The sequence below is a fragment of the Haliotis asinina genome, chromosome 7 (assembly GCF_037392515.1).
Source record: "Haliotis asinina isolate JCU_RB_2024 chromosome 7, JCU_Hal_asi_v2, whole genome shotgun sequence".
NCBI classification, from domain to species: Eukaryota; Metazoa; Mollusca; class Gastropoda; order Lepetellida; family Haliotidae; genus Haliotis; species Haliotis asinina.
In genome coordinates, this window is record NC_090286.1 from 6,742,617 (window position 1) to 6,763,757 (window position 21,141).

The 21,141-nt window shown below is 41.4% G+C and overlaps 1 protein-coding gene across 2 annotated transcripts; it reads left to right on the forward strand.

The window, feature by feature from the left end:
- The first annotated feature begins 8,408 nt into the window (after window positions 1-8,408).
- Window positions 8,409-17,196, forward strand: LOC137290243 (uncharacterized). Of its 2 annotated transcripts, none has more exons than XM_067820999.1 (6): window positions 8,409-8,786; window positions 10,297-10,503; window positions 12,738-12,924; window positions 14,812-14,949; window positions 15,058-15,187; window positions 15,725-17,196. In XM_067820999.1, exons 2-6 carry the CDS (start codon window positions 10,394-10,396, stop codon window positions 15,865-15,867), a joined length of 708 nt encoding a protein of 235 aa, XP_067677100.1. In that variant the 5' UTR covers window positions 8,409-8,786; window positions 10,297-10,393; the 3' UTR covers window positions 15,868-17,196. The 2 variants fall into 2 exon arrangements, with proteins under 2 accessions (XP_067677100.1, XP_067677101.1); XM_067821000.1 differs by having other exon boundaries at window positions 8,413-8,786; window positions 10,342-10,503.
- The last annotated feature ends 3,945 nt before the right edge of the window (window positions 17,197-21,141 follow it).

The window sequence follows — 21,141 nt, forward strand, 5'->3', positions numbered from 1 at the left end:
TCATTACACCACTTCATTTAAAAAAGTAACCGTTTTCAGTGATTATGATCTATGCATATATACTGAATGTCAGAGAAGCTAGATGTAACACGATCTTCTGCAGCAACTGACTTGGATAGTAGGCATAACCAACACCTCGCAACAGTTGTATGTTATTTGGTCCTGTTATTGATCTTTGTCGTCGAACTACTTAAATTATATGTCCACCCATTGGAACACTTCAATGTACAGGAGCGGCGTTAATTATAAGTTTCTTAGCTTGTTCGCCGATCCAGGTTTCATCACATTTTGAAATAAAAATATGTTTAAACCAATATGCACAAAACGTCTCCGTGAACAATAAGGGGTCACAAACAGCAACCGAAACAGATTTCATTGTAAAAATGCAAAATATATGAAAACTTTATATAATGGCGGTGAGATCTGAATATCGAAAAAATATTTTGATATTGATTAACTTATATCCATAATAACATACCAGTATTGAGCTGGTAAGAAAATGTTTACCTCGAGTCCAAGCCTTCTTCACGTGGTATGACAGACATATTCCTAAATTCAATGTTATTATTAAACTGTCATTGGTCTGTAAACGCATCTTTAATTTAAAAAATGATTAGGGCTTCTATTAATATGGTAATATGGTCTTAACGTACTTGTATCGTTAAGAAATGTCTTTGTATGAAATTAATAATATCCTTTCGATAGGTGATCATTACACCTTGCCGATACCTTGTATAAACAGGTAAAGGAGAGTTATATGTATTATATGAGAGTTATATGAGTTACATCATATGATGCAAGAAGAGGTGGAAGAAGCTGAAGGGGAGGAAGTAACCGGAAGAAATACAGAACATGATTTCACATCTGACTTGCTGCTGGGGCAGGCTCATACGAAAATATTCTTTGCAATATATTTGTCGTACGATACTCTTGTTCCGTTGAAAATGTATCATCCATACAAGGATACCTTTTAATGCCCACAGTGGAAATGCATAACAAGTAATGTTTTATAATGATCAAGTAAAAACGTCAATTAAACAATGTGAACTGTTTTACAACATGTATATAACTCTATATTTCCTGTATGGAAATCACGATGAAAGAATTTATCGGTTCTAGACAATAATCCGATTTGGTCAACGCGTTCTCACCAGGTGAGCCTATAAAACAGTTAATCACCTGATCGTCTTTGGGGTCATTACATCCACGTATAACAGAAATTAGCCAGATCCCCGTGTTTGATAATTACCTAACCTTTGTGCAATGCTCTTTTGAACTGCCAGTGGTTTGTCTGGTTCGGAATTAATGACGTAATGAAATTATAATGGTAATTAGATGTCTTCTAATTAACCACGCAGCTTTAATATGTCTTTGTCGATTCTCATGTGAAAGAACTTAATTTACACACACTTGATCTCGAAGGTGTTTAGAACTGTATATATGATTGAAATATTTTAGTGGATGTTTTTTAACAGTTCGTATGGTAGCAGACGCCAGTTGCACTCCGCCATTAAATTAAAGCGAGATAACATTTTTTTCACAGACATACGAAATTACGGTGAATGGGATATCAGGAGTTATTGAAAAGGTGAGCGAATCCTTCTCAACCGCTGACACCTGTCATAAACACACGCAAAGGCAAGTGGGGGTGGGGTCTGGTCTGGTCCAGACTCGATTACCTTCAGACCGACGCCATGTGGCTGGAATATACATGAATGCGGCGTTAAACAACAAACGACATAAACCCCACAAATCCATCCACTTTGATATTGCTGGCACCACTGTTGCAGATGGTGATGTGGAAAATAACTATATTATGAATTTATTTCTGCAAAAGACTGACGATACATGTACTGACGTGGGTTGGGCGACCCTTTCGTCAAAGACGAAATGTCGCTTAGCAGAGTTGCGTCCCTTTGATGTGACAGAAACCTATGATCTCCGGTTTGAATCCCAAATATCCTGATTATGTTTCAAGATTTGTCAGCATTATATAGACCTTGGTATGTTTCCCCAAAATGGCAACTGTGTGTACGTATCACGCCCTGTTTTGCTCCCACTTTGTATTCGCTTAGAGCAAATACACAATAATGATACTTAATAAAGATACTTACGAGAAGAACTACAGAATATGTCACGAAATGCGTTGATATTTCCTGGCACATTGTGACTGAGTGAATGAAGCAACGTATACTAATGTTCAGCATTTTATTCAGTGACTGATATTCTTTGATTGTCCACCTGTCCAGTATTTCTTTGTCTAAAGCCACTCTGTGAACACAAACTTTATGCATCCTTTCCACTAATATACTCCATCCACATGTAACCATCCCATTACGTTGTACACATGTCCACTCTATTTGCCATAGAAACCTTCCGTGATGCCAGGCTTGACCAACAAGTCCCAGGAGTACAGTCACTGAGGTACTCGGAATGGCGGTCACTGAGGTAACCGACACAAACGGGGTGGACTGACCAAAATGATGACGCCCTATCCCATTTAAAGGCCTGTCACAGAGGCATCTGCATTGTGTAGTATTAGATGCCTCTACTTCACGACACTTTACTTCCTGGTCACAGTCTTATCTCGGGATCAATTCTTTCACACCCATAATGCTACTGCTACCCGTGAATTAGACGGGCATCTTATTTCTTTCTAAAGATATATTCATTCAGTCTAGAAATACAGATTTACAAAGCAAATCCAATCTGAAAACCAGGCCAATGCTAAATTTCTAGTGCTGAGGCAATCTAGACTTGCAAAATCATTCTGAACCTGTGTAGGACTCCTGTTTAGCTGAGTCAAGGCGATAAAGTATTGGTATCACATTCATCATACTAGTACAGCTGCATATTCATATGTGTATAGTCCAATATTTGCACCTCGTCTGTTTACGTAAAATTCGGCGGAGGAAGCAGTTGCACGCCAAGTACACCACCGCGACGTCGCTCTCGGTAACGCCTGCACTGCTCTAGGTCCGGACTTCCGTCCGGTGACGACGTCGGATTGTTCTGAGCGACGTTACCGTTGAGGAGGGAGTGTTGTAGACTCTGATAGAGGCTGTTCCGAGGCCTCCCCCTACCTTGCTGTTCCATGAATAGTCTGGAATTTTCATCTTCTGAATCCATCTGTCCATCTTCTTGTGGAAACACTGGGATGTCTTCAGATATTGGGGACATATTATCCAAGGAAATATTATTTGATTCCTCAGATAACGAATACTGTGTCGTCTCCTGATTAGGCCGTGGAATTGTACAAGCGGGAAGCACTATACTCTCATTACTTGAGGTCCTGTCTGAGGGTCTCAACGGAACTAAGTCATCTTGTTGGTACTGCTTTGTTCGATAGACTCGTGATTTCCGTCTTTCGTTCGGGGTGTTCACTATCACAGACCCAGCCAGGAGCTGTGAGCGCAGTCGCAACACATCTTCCTTGACTGCTTGACGCCGGATATCGTCTGATCGTTTCAGATAGTTCGAAATCTGGGACTCTTCCTCTTTGGTAGTTTTTCGGCGACGCAGATGCCCAGCAATGAAAGCGACGATGCTCATGCCGTACACCAGCACTGTAGCAACAGTGAACAGCATCGCACCTCGGCCGTCGTAGACGCGCGTTGAAGTCGTGTTAGTGGCAAGGGTTGCGTCCTCCAAAGTTTCATTGCAAGGTGTAGTCGCCATACTAGACTGGCCTCTACTCAGTCCATGTGTCACCTTATGCTGGCATTGTTCGATCCGTCACTTTTTCTTTAGCCACACAACAGTCAGTTGATGTATTCTATTAAGTCGGTTGTGTTATTTGTAAAGCGCATTCGTTTACAGGGCTTCGCTGTATGAACCGTACATGACGAAACCTGACTCTGGGGGAGGAGCTGGGTAAATGTACTTGCTGAGAATGAAAGCATGTTTTAGAACTTGATGTATGCGTCTTTTTGTGCACAAAGACGGATAAAGACCTGCGCGAACAAACACATGACGATCTTTCGCGCCAATACTCCTTCTTACAAAGGAAGATCTCACTGCTAAACGTCGCCATTGAACTTTTTATACAAAGCCAATTGTCCCTGTCAATGTAAAATGCAGTAGTTTATAACGAAGTAGTTTAAAACGAAGTAGTTTATAACGAAGTAGTTTATAACGAAGTAGTTTATAACGAAGTAGTTTATAACATTCGCGATAACATAAACATATATTTATTCCCTTGATGATGTTGTTAAAGCATCCGTCGGCGATACAGCGAATATTATCATATAATTATCAATGGTGATATGAAATAAATAAATGAGATTGTTTTTTATTTGATCCTTAAAGCTGCAAACAATAAAATAAAACTATTTTTAAAATGTTGTCGCAATACCTATAAAATTATATATATGAATGTTTCATCAATAATGATGTCAAATGAACCATAAGCTGTGATCAATGAGACTAAAATATATTTTAAAAATGTTGTGGCAAGGCAACACCTATTAAATATATCTATTGTGAACAATTAACAATGAGGCAAAAAGATATTTTTAATACATTGTGGCGATACTTTATTTATTTGTGGGAAGTGGAGGCTATGTTGGTGAATACGTGGGGGAGCTGACCTGTTTAAGGACCACATAAGGTGGGTTGTTATTGCAATGTATATAGTTAACACTCAACCCAGCGCAAGCAGAAATATTCAAACCGCGTTATTTCGGGCAGACAAATTGAATGGTGTTCTCTGGAGTGGTACACGATACTGTCAACGCATAACGTCACGAGATTTTTAATATGTTGTGGCAATACTTTATTTATTTGTGAGAAATTGAGGTTATGTTGGTGAATACGTGGGGGAACTGACCTGTTTAAGGGAAGGTCACATAAGGTGGGTTGTTATTGCAATGTATATAGTTAACACTCAACCCAGCGCTAGCAGAAATATTCAAACCGCGTTATTTCGGGCAGACAAATTGAATGGTGTTCTCTGGAGCGATACTGTCAACGCATAACGTCACGATAACGGGATATTGTGAGGTTGAATAGCCGAGGACGGAGTGAGCGACCCTGCTGAACACAAGCGTGGATTATTCTCGCGTTGCACTGTGGCAGCGATAATAGACTCATGGCTATGTCTGCACAAAACCTTGCCAATAAGACATATTCACAAATTCCCGGCACTGTTTCTATTCTCGGGTCGCCTTGGTAGAATCCTGTCTTTGAATTGCTCACAACCGCTGAAGCTTTCTTTCAAATGATTCGGGATGAGTGTCTACGTCTACGTGTATTACTCTCGAGAAGTACCGGTGACAGCTGAATCGAAGTTACCCCTTAAAGCTGGGTAGGAATCATTTTCCCCTGAAACTGCGACAGCCAATAGTAAGTTCTTTATATATTACCTAGCACCTTGTAAGACAGTGTGTATGCACTCGGATGCCACCGTCAGCCGAAACTACTGGGCCCCGTTTCACGAAGCTCTCGTAAGCCTAAGACCTCGTAACTTTTCTCGTAGCATCCGTACCTCCTATACTGTAACATAAGAAGTAGGAATGCTACGAGAAAAGTTACAAGACCTTAGGCTTGTTTTGTGAACGGGGCCCCTGGTCCAGATTGATGGTAGCCCCAAATTTGAGAAATATAGGCAATTATAGCTGACTTAAATATCCTTTCTAAATGACTTTCTGTTGGAACAGGAATGTGACTGTATAAAGTCGAGGTGCACGAGAGTTGAAGACGTGTGATGACGTGGGTGTTGGTGGGGGTGAAGGATGACACAGGCCGTATCTAACGTCGTTCTCAGGATGGTCTTTGTAGTATGTGCTTTCGTACCTTCAACGGAGACTACGCCTGTCTTCAGTGCAAAAGCCTCGGAGGGAACTACCATCACTGATGTGTCAGATTCAGATGTATATAGATCTGAAAACACAACACATTCAGAAACAGTGAACACTATCAGGAAGCCGGGATGTTTGAAGACGGGCACGACTGCGAAAACGAGCACTGAGAAAGATTACGACGAAACTGGTGCGAAGAACTTCATTATCGTGACGGTAGTGGTGTACGCTTTGGTTGGCACAGTGACGTTGCTGCTGCTGAGGGTGTGTCGTCGGGCACGGCGAGTTCAGAACCACAAGGACAGGATGGAGGAGCAAGTCAACAATTACCTCCGAGTGTCCACCGAACTCAAGGATGCTGGAAATCGCTACCGAATGTTGTGTGAGACACAGAGGACGACGTTGACCTTGGCCGCAATGTCGATACCTGCGCGACAGCAGAGATATCAGAACAAACGTCCTATGGATCTGGGCAGAGAGAGAAAGAATATGTCATTTGATGAAGTTGGCAGCGGTAGTGACTCGTCTCTCAATGGTATCACCAAGGTAGAGATGTCTCTCTCAGAATCTTCCCCCCTTGATGAGGAACAGCTGCATCAGCGCATATGGCCGACCGAGCAGCGTACCTTAGCGCCAGTTGACGAACATGATGAATCTTCATGATGTATGGATGATTTGTATTTTCATAAAGCAGAATGTTTGTGATTCTACTGTAAATGTTTCAACACGAATGTTACACGTCTTGAATCATGAAGTAATGATGTTGAGACGGGGTTCTTTTAACCACCCATTTCTGCATTAACAATTAACAATTGAGTTGTTTGATCCATAGGATGTTTGCCCTGAAACCCAAAATGGTCAGTGCAGAAAAACTAAAGACTATATACAGAGACCAGAACCCATCATCAGACAGAGATCCTGATACAGCCAAGGCACACAACCATGTATAGCGAAGAGTGGTGTTAAATATAACTGCCCTGTTGTGAGTAATTATGAAATCGACAATGGAGATACGGCATGAACACCTTGGCATCGGGATCCGGGAGTATAATGATGGTATCATCATTCCCCAAGGAACCAAGTCAGCTATGTTCAAAGACAAAACCGTTTGGGGAGAACAACAGTCTTGTTCCTTACCCCGCTTCCCTCGGGTTAAGTCTTCACTTTGTGAATATTGTCAACTTCTGTCCGGATTCCATCCATCAGATGTTGTGCAAAGACATCAGGGGAGGAGAAGTCCTGTTGTGCGGGTTCAGACAACAAACGCACACATTTTTTTTAGCAGACTGTGTGCGTGACGGGTGCTCCTGATAAGGCAGGACGTGTTTACCCTTTCTGAGCACCCGGTGTCATCGCATATTTACATTGATCCAGTTCATTTAATGGTCACCTCTGTTTCGTTGTTACGCTCAATAGAATCCGTGTCGTCGATGACTGGTTCTTGTCTTTCATTGACTTTATTTATGCCATTAATAGTAGGGGATATTGGAGTTACAGGATAAAATGCAAATGATGAAGCCAAAGAGGAAACAGATGAGGAAGAGAAGTTATGGGAAAATGTGACAGTTTATTCCCTTCCTTTGGGATTGTTTCATCTGTATGGATGCATGTTAATTTTTCTCATATGCATTGGCACTGGTATTGGCTAGTGGTATACCCGTAATATGGAATACCCCATACTTTTTAAACGGTATGTCATGAAAAAAGGACAAGATGTTCCGTCCATTTCCTTTTTCCCACACTTCCATTGCATATTCTGATAAAGATCCGTGTCACTTACATATAGTGTTATCATTAAAGTTGAACTTCATCCCTTGACATTACTTGTGGCAACTAACGGGATCGGGTGGTCAGGCTCGCTGACTTGGTTGGCACACGTCATCGGTTCCCAATCGCGCAGATCGATGCTCATGCTGTTGATCACTGGATTGTCTGGTCCAGACTCGATTACTTACAGACCGCCGCCATATAGCTGGGATATTGCCGAGTGCGGCGTAAAACTAAACTCACACACTCGCTGGAGTTTTGTGTACACCGATTCTTGCCTAGCGTCGAATGACAATTAGCAGAGTCACCCTTTGAACCCAACGGTATGAATGGTGGTTCACGACTTCACCCATTACTTTCCATTGGCCGACTTTTACTCGCCCTCGTATGAGAGGAAATATCTCGTTGTACTCTTAGGCTTAAACAAATTGGCTCGAATAACCGCCAGTTCAGTGTTAATGGAATGTGAAACATCTCTAGACATGTTGGATGGCATCAAACCTTAAATATACAATCGTTTAGATCTGTGACAAAACAGTGTGTGACTGAGTGTTTTTAATGCCGTACTTCACAATATATGTCAGTATTATCACGGCGAATCTCCTTTATGGGAAAGGAATCTCTGAGTGATTAAAATGCATTTATAACTCTTGTGAAACCCGCTGATATCCCATGTCACCCGGGTGTTCGGCGTGACGAGTTCACACTTTAACCATTGGGGTACCCACTGTCCCAGGCGGCAAATGATCTCTCTATACCGCGGTGCGGTTTAATGAGGATGGCAGTGACGGGGCTCCGGGTTTAGTAGACCGACATATAAACGTCAGCCAGTCATTCATCTGCGCCTGACACAATACCGCTGCTCTATCAGCTGTTCAGTTGAAGTAGGACATGGGGACAGAACAGACTTGTCTAACTTAGGTCGCTGAAGCAATAACTTCTAGTTATAGTGTAAATGATATGAACAACCTGACGCAGTGAGCTACCAGGGGTTGTAGTTGTCGGGGTATGTAGACTTGCCGGTTATGAAGATAAAGTAACCCACATCCCTGGGTTAATTGTTCAGCATAGTCTTGGAGCAAGACTGCCACACAGGCTGCATATCCGGAAGGGAGACTCTGTTCCAGGGAACATCGAATGCGGTGGGCATACTCCATCCCACCCAACACTACCCACCCAACACCACCCACCCACAGGGTCCTCAGTGGAACCCTGGACAAGGTAAGCACCTCGACAACTTATCTCAGCGGCTTTACATGTGAAGTTGCTGCAGTTTATGTTAGTTTATAAACAGATCTAGGCCTGTATAGGTCGACCTACTTCTCGGTATTCGTCTTTGAACATGCTTCGTGTGATGTGGATAATGTGAATTTTATGGCGCGTTTCAGACATACCTTTTGGGAGTTAGTTAGTATTTATGCCTGTTTTCGTGTATGCGTGTGGGTGGCCTCACCGTAGGTAGTTAGGGACTTGTCACCTCGATGTCTGTCGTTGTCGCCACACCTGGCAAGCGGAGGCACAGTGATGCAATATGATGACCTGCATACCTGCTGCCATCACTGTTAGTGTTATTGTTCACAATCATCACCATCATCATTCTTCCTCGTCTTTATCATCATCATGATCAAGAACAACATCGTCAAAATATCATTGTCAACATCGCAATTATCTTCATTTTCGTTTCGTTAATGTCGCGATCGTCAGCATCGACCCGCGTCATAAGAGAGAGAGAGAGAGAGAGAGAGAGAGAGAGAGAGAGAGAGAGACAGTATGTGTGTGTGTGTGTTTCTGTATATTTACATATAATGGTGACAAAGCGAATGTGCGTGTGAAGTGGTTACAGTCTGGAGGCAGTGGTTTCAGTGTGTGGGGGCACTGGTTACAGTGTGGATGCAGTGGCTACAGTGTAGAGGCAGTGGTTTCAGTGTAAAGTGGTTACAGTCTGAATGCAATGGTTACAGTCTAGATGCAGTGGTAATAGTGTAGAGGCGGTGGTTTCAGTGTAAAGTGGTTACAATCTGAATGCAGTGGTTACAGTCTAGATGCTGTGATTACAGTTCCGGGGCAGTGGTTTCAGTGTAAAGTGGTTACAGTCTGAATGCAGTGGTTACAGTCTAGATGCAGTGGTTACAGTGTGGAGACAGTGGTTACAGTCTGAATGCAGCGTTTACAGTGTGGATGCAAAGATGGTTACAGTGTGGTTACATTGTGGAGTGGTTACAGTCTGAATGCAGTGGTCACTCTCTAGATGCTGTGGTTTCAGTGTGTGGAGGCAGTGGTTACAGTACGGATGCAAAAGTGGTTACAGTCTAGATGCAGTGGTCATAGTGTAGAGGCGGTGGTTTCAGTGTAAAGTGGTTACAGCCTGAATGCAGCGGTTATAGACTAGATGCAGTGTTAATAGCGTGGAGGCAGTGGTTACAGTGTGCATGCAGTGGTTACAGTGTGGATGCAAACGCGATTACAGTGTTCTTTTGTGGTTATGGTTAGTGTGTCTTCAAGTGTCACGAAATGTCAACAGTATGGATCGCTGCTTATGCAACATGCTACTTGTTTGTATTATCCAGACTCCGTTGTCTATAGGTCAATATAAGACAGCTGAAATATTGCTGACATGATACCTACACGTAGATGATCCATATGCGAGTGAGCGGCATACTCAAACGACATAGTTCCAATGTTGCGAGGAACAAGGCCTTGTGGGTGTCATGTAACGGACTGTTATCTTCAGAGGTCCTGAGTCAGGATGTTACAATGTCGACGTGAATACTCCTAGCTGACCAACCCTGGACATAGTATGTAACGATGGACCTGTATACATCTACATCATGGACACCGATTTCGACGTGATCGCCGAGACGAGGAAGAGAGGACAGGACGAGAGCAGACGACAACTGGAGGCGAAGTTCACCGGCTCGTCGTCTGCTCTTCTCAGAGGGTAAGAGAATAGGATAATTTCGCCACGTGCTAGAAAAAGATGATACACACAAGTGACCTTATTAAAGGAAATACTGATAAAAAGGAGCATACGTCACAATGTTGATTTATGAGAAGGTCAATACATCTTTCTATCCGCTCGCTTAAAGCAAAAAGCTGCACGTTGTTCCCAGTCAATGAAAGTCTATAGTAAAATGTATAAGTTCAATGTAACAGCTGTTTTCTATCAATTTTAGTTTGTATTTATTCTTTCACAACTGCAGATAGAAACACATCGGCTAGACAAGTCCAGAGCACGCACTATGCTGAAATATGAATAATATATTAATATTTAGATTGATAAACCCCTTCCTCGTATGTGTTATTCCAACACGGTGTGTTATGGGAGATTTCCGAACGTTAATAAAGAAAAAAAGATTCCAGTTGAAAAAAAAGACAAATAATGTACTGAAGGCCACAATGTCCTGAAGATATTTAAAACTGACCGTCCGATACAATATTAAGCGGGTGGCCTTCGGGACGGAGATTATTTCTAACGCTATCCATACAATTGCTGAAATAACTCTCAAAGACGCTATAATCTCACTTCCAGAATGCCGATCAAACAATTAAAACTGTCATCTGTTTTATGTTTTTTTCTTCCTGGTCAATCAGCCCCAGGTTGTATAACGACCTATATGAACAGGCCCTTCCTCATTGTTTTTAATCTCTAATCCCCTATACCACCGTTCAATATTATCAGTCATTATGTCCAGATCTGACCGTCTTGGTGAGTGTAATGGTGATAATATTCACTTCCGTGTAGATGTTAACATTTATCATCCAAAATTGTATTCCACAGGAGATACTGCTTGTGTGAGATCAGACAGCAGACTCTGCACAATACCCTGACAATGCTATGACGCCATGAAGTTGATGACGTCACAATGCTAAGAGATCGCTGCAATGCAAATCTAATGATAGTACTGTGTTCAAAGATGTACATTTTTCATTGAAAACTAATGAAGAATGATTCTGGATGATAAAGAGAATGTCACCCTCGTGTCTACTGATATCAATTATATCAACACTCGTTGATAAAGGCAAAAATATCCTCGGCAAGTCTTGGATATTAGTTACTTTATCAACTCGTGTGGATATATTTGATGTCAGTGGACTCTTGGGTGAGACTCTCTATATCTCATGTCTGCTGCAGATCTCCTAAAGCCAAGAGGGACAATACCAAAGTTTAAACTGAAACTAAAACAAAAACCGAAATGTATTATAATAACCATTTTATGTTAACCTTTACATGATTTTATCTTCACTTTTTCCATTTCACCATTATATTTGTATTTCATGCCATGAGTTGGTTTTTCATATTTCTATTTCAAAAAGATGACAATGATTGAATCCTTGAAAACAAATATGTTACTTCTAGCGTAAAAGTGTTCATTTTTATGTTATAATTTCAGATAGCCTCCTGCATTTTAAAATTCCCTCATAACATGTTATAGTGGCACTCTAATAAACCAAGACAAACCGCGAAGAGACGCATTTTTGCTGTTATTGTGAAACGTAAATTAAATTTACAATATCCAGTTTTATATTAAACTTTTACGAATATTACACATACTGCATTTGGGATTATTCTTTCTCAGTACAGACTCCAGTACTCGTTTTTTGTTTTGAATCCTGTCCAGGACGTGAACCCACACCCTTAGACTCTGGCACCTAATCGTCAGCCCACAAACTCAGCCATCTAACCCATTCAGCCACCGCTGCTTCCACTAAAAGGGAAGTCAGACAGCTAGTTGTCCAGATCACGAACTGCGTGTACCTCTCTAAGAAGCGTACGTTTATGTGTAGTACATATGTGAAGATGGGCGAAAATACGTGTGGTCTTATACACACAGGGGTGTCTGCTTCTCATTTCTTCTACAGAAGATGATGGCAGCCATCTTGAAAAACACATTACTGAAAGGGTAACTAAAATTGTGACGTGTAGTTATTTGTCTGACACTGCAGGTATGTTCCAAATTTCGATATGTCTTAAGGGACTGTGAGGTAGCCAAGATCCGGGTTCGATTCCCTACATGGGCACAATAAAGCCCATATCTGGTGTACCCCGACGTGATATTACTGGTATATTGCTAAAAGTGGCGTAACACTTCACGCAGTCTCTAAATCTTAAACATTGACATTAATTTTAACTTTTCATTCGCGATTTTTAAAGAATACTCTCCGTATGTACAGGCCTTTCGTCCAACACAACTTCTTGGTCAGGTGCGGAAGATCCCTGAACACATTCAACCCAGCCAGTGGTCAGTGTGAGAGATTTTGGCGGATATTCCCAAGCGGCGGTTACTACTCACGTGCAGGTGATGCGTGCGCATTCGTCGCTTGGCTGTTCTTCATCATTATACCATTTATTGCAGTAGGGGTGAGTACGAGAACTAGTAATGAATGAGACAGATGACCATGGGGTTTGCAATACTTAGGTGTTTCTCTACCACCAATAAGACCAGTGACACGACTCCCGGTGAGCCATGCTGCCTTCAAAAGGCATTGCGACATTGTACTGCGACAACACTAAAATACAAGATGAGAGCCCTATTTGCCCCGCTATTACTACCACCTCCCACGACACACATTCTTTAGCATTCTGTAACAGTTGTAATTCCTCTGAAGCACTATGTAAAAGTACGCCCATTTTTTATCATATCAAGCAGAACGTAGGCCTTAATGTTTGTTGTTTCCCGCCGCACTCGGCTATATTCAGTCTATCTGTCATAAAAAAATAATCACGAGCGTCGACATCACGAACGTCGACATCACGAACGTCGACATCATGAACATCGACATCACGAGCGTCGACATCACGAACGTCGACATCATGAACGTCGACATCATGAACGTCGACATCACGAACGTCGACATCACGAGCGTCGACATCACGAACGTCGACATCACGAACGTCGACATCATGAGCGTCGACATCATGAACGTCGACATCACGAACGTCGACATCATGAGCGTCGACATCACGAGCGTCGACATCACGAGCGTCGACATCATGAACGTCGACATCACGAACGTCGACATCACGAGCGTCGACATCACGAACGTCGACATCACGAACGTCGACATCACGAGCGTCGACATCATGAACGTTGATATCATGAGCGTCGACATCACGAGCGTCGACATCACGAACGTCGACATCACGAACGTCGACATCATGAACGTCGACATCATGAACGTCGACATCACGAGCGTCGACATCACGAGCGTCGACATCATGAACGTCGACATTATGAACGTCGACATCACGAGCGTCGACATCACGAGCGTCGACATCATGAACGTCGACATCGTGAGCGTCGACATCATGAACGTCGACATCACGAGCGTCGACATCACGAGCGTCGACATCATGAACGTCGACATCATGAACGTCGACATCATGAACGTCGACATCACGAGCGTCGACATCACGAGCGTCGACATCACGAGCGTCGACATCATGAACGTTGATATCATGAGCGTCGACATTATGAACGTCGACATCATGAACGTCGACATCACGAGCGTCGACATCATGAACGTTGATATCACGAGCGTCGACATCACGAGCGTCGACATCATGAACGTCGACATCATGAACGTCGACATCATGAGCGTCGACATCACGAACGTCGACATCACGAAAGTCGACATCATGAACGTCGACATCACGAACGTCGACATCACGAACGTCGACATCATGAACGTCGACATCATGAACGTCGACATCACGAACGTCGACATCACGAGCGTCGACATCACGAACGTCGACATCATGAACGTCGACATCATGAACGTCGACATCATGAACGTCGACATCACGAACGTCGACATCATGAACGTTGATATCATGAGCGTCGACATCACGAGCGTCGACATCACGAGCGTCGACATCACGAGCGTTGACATCACGAGCGTCGACATCATGAACGTCATGAACGTCGATCTACGGAATGGCCATCTGATGACATGTGTCAGCCATGTCAGCGAACCTGACCAGCCGATCCCAACAGTCGCCTTTTTCAGGCATGCGTCTCTGAAGGCAATTTTACTCTTTGTGGGGAAGGCCCCAGTGAATTTTGTTGAATGACAGTGCTTATATCTGTACAAAAATGTTCCACCCTGCACGTATACATTCAGATTAACATATTTTCGGTACAGTTGAATTATATGCCGATTAAAGCGATGATTAAAGCAAACTTGTGAATCATTGTCTTTTTGCCCATTACTCTTTCTGTATAAAGTACGTTGTTTTCCATAACAGGTTGGTTGTTTCTGCACAAACAGCATCAACATCGTCAACGCTGTTGTTGTCAGCTTAGCAATGACATCACAGCTGGTTATGTCATACGTCATATTCAAGAACGACAAGAAGTTCAAACGACTGTGGTATGTTGCTAAAGTAAGTGTATTTTCTCTCAGTCGATCACCGTATTAGTTACTTTATAGATGCCTTTATACATGTAGATCTAATAGCAGCGGCGATTACTACAGCATCCCGTCTTTGCAGGTGAACGTGGAGCAATATCTCGGTTGGCAAAACCAGGTCAAGGACGTGAACTTGGAAAATGTGAACAACCTTGACCTTTTGTCCGCTGGTTTTCGCAAAACCATCATCAAGAAATTAGCCAAATATCCAGGTTCGATATGTTTCCATTCTTTCCTGGTATGTGTTGAATGATTGTATTTCAAGCCGAGTATTATAACGGAAGCTGATATTAGTACTATAAAACAAAAAAGTCTCCTGGATATTCTTGATCAGTATTAGTTTCGAGACACATGTGGTGGTCGTAAGGTCAATTTACATTGTCAGGCTCTGTGTCTTCATAACCCTGCGGCATGGGTGTCTGCTTATAATATCAACCACTGGATTGTCTGATGCATACTTGATTATTGCCTGGTGTTAAATAATAGAGTGAGTGAGTGAGTGTAGTTTACGCCGATTTTAGCAATATTCCACCAATATCATGGCGAGGCACACCAGAAATGGAGTTAAATAACAGGATGTTGGTGAGAGCGAGATTATACAACAGGAACCAAAGAAACAATAAATCTTCCACTTAAAATTGGATTGTTGATATCAGAAGAATGGATGATGTGAAGCAGAATCATTTTTATGTGCAGGCATGATCTTAATATGTGCAGTAAGATCTTAATTAATGTACTTATGTTCTCAGATGGCGTAACAGTGATGATATACACCAAATCCTTTTGGAAATGCCATGTGCTGTATCCAGTTGTCTCCCTTATAACGTTATCCGCTCTTGACCTTGCGGCTCTCATAGTTCAGCTGGAAATGATGCGGAGACCAGACAGTTAGTGAAAGTACAACCAGTCATTGACACATTCCGTCCACGGGGGACCTGGGAACCAAGAGGGTACCGTTCCTGACCATGAACAGACCTGCATGATCACGGGCTTATTTCAGTGACCATGAAACTGTTTGGTCTTCTAACGTTAAATTTCTGGCTGGTGATATAGTCACATCGTCTCGACCGCCATGAGATTACACTTTGATATTATACTGAACACTGACACACCTGATCTGATGATCATTGGATCAAAGCTCAGAACATATCAGGAGCCAGCAAAAATGGACAAATGATATATTTTTCTTGTGGGATAAGAAAGCACTGACTGCCAGTATTTATCCTTAAGAATTCAACGAAATATAGTTATTTTTGTGTCATGTCTGTGAGTTGGTACATTAGGGAATTGGGGCCTGTCTTGCTTTGAAAAAGCGTTGGAAAGACATATAGATGTATTGCTCCTACCCTAGTACTTTTATACAGTAATATGGTAGGCTATGTTTATACGTCTTTCTAACGCTGCTCTTAAGCAAGACACCCCATATGATTTAGGTAACGGTTGCAACTAGTCAAAAATTTCGTGTGAAAGGATGTGTATATGGGGAAACAATATCAGAAGACGTGACATGCACCATGAAGCTTGACCTCCAACTGACCAAGGCGTCTCAAATTTACTCATTGACGTGAAACCTTCATTCTAAAACAAACGGCCGTGAATAGTTTTTCGTGAAAATAGGATATAAAATATATCACAATCGAAAAGCATTTTAGTTTGCTGAATGTTTGTGCACCAGCAAATATTTTGCATGCATTATTTTGCCGGACAATTTTGCATGTACATGTTCTAAGGAAATCAAAGCAAATCAGCCCAAAAACTAATTTGTTTCTGAACCCTGTCTTCATCTTTACGTGGCATGGATGCTAAACTGTGAAAGTACACGCCTGTGTTTTTTCATACTTTTTTTAAAAAAAAAAAAAAAAAAAAAAAAAATCGAGATAAATATTTTGAAAAGTGTGTTTCGTGTTCTGCTTAGGATACCACTGTAGTCATCATTCTTTTGAAGTCACAACCCAAAATTAAATCATTTTCAAAATATTTACCTGATTATTTCTGATGATAATCCCCACGCACCAGGTGTGTACTTACTTATGTACGAATTGAAGTAGGGTTTTTATATACGTTTTAAATGATGTGACCATGTTTAATTTTAGATGTGTTTTATGTCATGTTTAAATCAATATTTAATGACATATTGAATTGTATATTATTTGAATAATTGCTACATATACGCATTGGCTTGAGGAAATACAATAAAAATATATTCAGGATTTTCACGATATTTTGCCCGTTAATGGTTTGTGTTTTGTGGCGTATGGGCGCGACGGGCAGCAAGGCCTATTGATGAGTGCAACTCTGACCTGGAAGGATCCGCAGATTAGCTGGATCCGCTCATATGTCAGGCTCCTCGATTAGCGGGCGAGTGGGCTTGTCGTAAGCGTCGTCTAACGGCATAGGGTGGTCAGGCTCGCTGGCTTGTTTCACACAGTCATATCATTGGTTTCCATTTGCGCAGATCGATTCTCATGCTGCTTATCACTGGATTGTCTGGTTCAGACTCGATCATTTACAGACTGCGACCATATTGCTGGAATATTTCGGCGTAATATCCATTTCACAATATACAGAATAATAAAGTTAACCCAGGATTTCAAAATGTTAGATTTCAAGGAAGTGCTGACTAAATAAATTCGTATGATTTGCATTTTTTTCACTGGTTTTAATCGTAGCATATATGTTTAATTTTTGGCTAGATACGTCTGAATTGCTAACAGCTTAAGGGATGGTGTAAATCCAGCTAAGGTCCCGGGGTAGAATAGGCCTTCAGCAACCCATGCTTGTCTTAAGAGACGACTAAAGGGATCTGTGGTCAGGCTAGCTGACTTGGTTGACACATGTCATCGGTTCCCAATTGCACAGGTCGATGTTCATGTTGTTGATCACTGGATTGTCTGGTCCAGACTTGATTATTTACAGACCGCCGCCATATAGCTGGAATATTGCTGAGTGTGGCGTAAAACTAAACTCACTCACTCACTAAATCCAGCTAGGGTCCATGCAAGTAGCAAAGGTAGGATAAGTCCCCACGGTCCTTAGTATGGTGATGTACTTTCAATTGTTGGCGATCTATAGCCTATTTTTATATTGTGTTGTCCATTATAGCTAAGCTATTTTAGATTTAATTGCTAGTTTTACATGTATATCTGTGATATTCTAGTTATTTCACTGTCCTCCGTTGACAGGATTATATAATCTATCTTTATTATTCTTAATCTACACACTGTTTTAGTCTCGATGTGGCTGAAATATCGCCAAAGTGACTTTAAATTTTAACTCACTCACTCACTTTGCATTTCTTCGCAAAACTGCCTGTAAAATGTAGCTCTTCACGCAAAACCTAGAAGCCACTAAGTTACGGACATATTTTCAAAAATACGAATTTATTATTCAACACTTCCTTAAATTCTAACATTTTGAAATCCTGAGGTAACTGTATTATTCAGGATATTGTGAAATGAGTTGATTGTCTTGATAGAGAATGATAAATACAACATTTTGCAAAAAAAATGAAATTTGCACGCATTGACCCTGGCGCCCATTTAGTGACCTAATTAGGCATTTTAGCTTAGCAAAGAACAAATTCGTATTCAGCACGTAAACTACCCCAGAATATGTGGTCTCCTTGCTTTTACTCAAAAATACCACATGCATTCACATTTCTGAGAAATTTGACTAGTGTGTCAAGTTTATCTCGTTTTCGGACACCTCCCCGTGAGCTGTTATGATAGAACGGCTGTGACTAAGCTGTGTTCTCTGTCATGCACTGTTTTCGGAATATGCCGGAAAGTTTGATATGGAAGTCACGTGAGTGTGATTTTACGATGCTTTTATCAATACTACAAAAATCTTAACCCGAACTCAGCACCATTTTAATTCATAGAATTTGTTGATTTCATTAATTTTGAACGCAATCAGACATGTTCAGTGACAGAGGTTCTTGTGTACAGTCAACAAAAATTGTTGGGAATACTCCCGTATGGATTAACGATTCAGTGTTAAACCACCAGCATTCTATGTCTTTTGTATTCAAAAGATGTACGACAGCACTAAGAGATTCTACAGTAATCCTTTTCCGGTTTCATCAATGTATGTATCCGTGAAGACCCGGAGTAGATTAGGCCTTCAAAAACCCATGCTTGCCATAGAAGACTGCCTATGCTTGTCGAAAGGGGCGACTAACGGGATCGGGTGGTCAGGTTCGCTGACTTGGTTGACATGTCATCGGTTGCCATTTGCGCAGATCGATGCTCAGGCTGTTGATCACTGGATTGTCTGGTCTACAGACCGCCGCCATATAGCTGGAATATTGCTGAATGCGACGTTAAACAACAAAACAATATCTCTTCCGAATGAGCGTTATGTTTATCACCTCTTCCCAACATACCAAAGCGAGGAAATAACATCAGTTGGATTGACATTGTGGCCATGTTGGGAAATAAACCCAGACATTTGCCGAAGAAAGCTTATGCCCTATCATTTGACTTAACCTCCCCTTCAGCCCTTCTTTGAAATAAATGTCAATCAAGTTTGGCGCGTTGTACATTTCGCGCAGGTGTTCTCCAGCATTGACACGTGATGTCATGGTTACGACTAGGTACACTTCCGTCGCACGCTTTTTAGACACTGAAGACGAAGCAGACGACGTATTTGTGAAAACTTCACCGGTCAAATTATTCAAACACTTTTGTGAGGAAATATGTAAGATGGAGATTTACACGATCTTTTGGCACATGGCATTGGTTCGTCTATTCTATAAGCATCACAACAAACGTTTTGACAAAAATGCTCGTAATTATGCTACAAAGGTGATTCACGCAGACCACCTTCAGTGTGTTTTCTTTCTCTGCTGTCATGTTTGAGGAGCGATGGAAACAACGATAGGAATAGGGTAAGTACAGATATATATAATTCAGCAATGATTTTGTGACCACCTATTGGTCACCCAATGTGACCAATGTGTCAGCCAAATCAGCGAACCTTGTTCCATCGATATAGTTTAATAATTGCCATTAATAATGAAACCAGGAAACAATTTGTATGTTTATGTAATAGTTTACGTGAGTATAAATATTGAAAAGTCGTTCAATTTGTAAAACCTACGTTATTAAGCTCAGACAGTGATGAAACTCAAGATGATAACGTTTAATGACACTTTTAAAAAAATAAATTATATGCAATACTTCTGGTCGTAATCTAGCGCCCCAGACCAAAAAATATATTGATAGTTGAACCTGTACTGGCTGGCGAAGTGTTAACGCCACGTAACAGATATCGCCAATACACCCGTATCACGCATGCGAAGTTCCTGTCAGTTACAATCCCTACTTTATTTGACAACAATAAAGGGCAGCAAAGGAAAATCCTACGGGGTAAGTAACCTATGGGAAAACGCGATAATTCTTTTTTTTACCTTAGTTCAAGTTGAAATGTCATTATTTGTTTCATTTCCTATCAACCTACTGTAAAAAACACTCAAATAACCACACAATCGGCTACTGGATGATATAAATATATTGTATGATATATATCATTTCACGAATGGCTTGAGAAATTCCAAATGGAGATAGTTGTGAGAAAACATTACTTTATACTGACATCATTCCTTTCCGCCGCTTTATGACATGATCGGCGGCAGTGAACGGACTTGACACATCAGTGAAAAACTAATTGAGTATCATAATTAATTTTGTTTCATTAATTTAACGGATGGAGGAGTAATTTTGTAAATACTATAAAAATGTGGCGATAAGAGTACGGTAGCCAGTATAGATAAACATCATAATGAAACGTATGGACCTTAAAACTTTAAAACATTTAACAAAATTTGAAACTGTAACATATATGCAAAGAATAAGTAATTATTTTTAGTTTCGTATCACTGCTATGATTATAACTGCTAACAGGGTATGAAGATTTTTACTGACAAAACAAACACGTTACCCAATGGAAGTAACCGTCGTATCAATGTTATTAACATCTTTTGAAGCGGCTATTAAATTACTAACCTCGCCTGCCACCCCTGATAATAAACTTGCACAACCAAAGAACACATGGAAGCAATATGGTCATGTCGTTTAATCTGTATGCATGTTTATTTCGCGTGTATCCAGTATTAGACTAGCCATGTTTGTCGCGGGAGTCGAATGTGCCGGTGGTCAGGATCCGT

Excerpts from the sequence above, each read along its gene's own strand:
- LOC137290243 (XM_067820999.1), top strand. The coding sequence starts at position 10,394 with ATGGACACCGATTTCGACGTGATCGCCGAGACGAGGAAGAGAGGACAG. Across the intron at positions 14,950-15,057 it reads GACTGTGGTATGTTGCTAAA|GTGAACGTGGAGCAATATCT; the intron begins GTAAGTGTATTT and ends CCGTCTTTGCAG. Across the intron at positions 15,188-15,724 it reads GAAATTAGCCAAATATCCAG|ATGGCGTAACAGTGATGATA; the intron begins GTTCGATATGTT and ends TTATGTTCTCAG.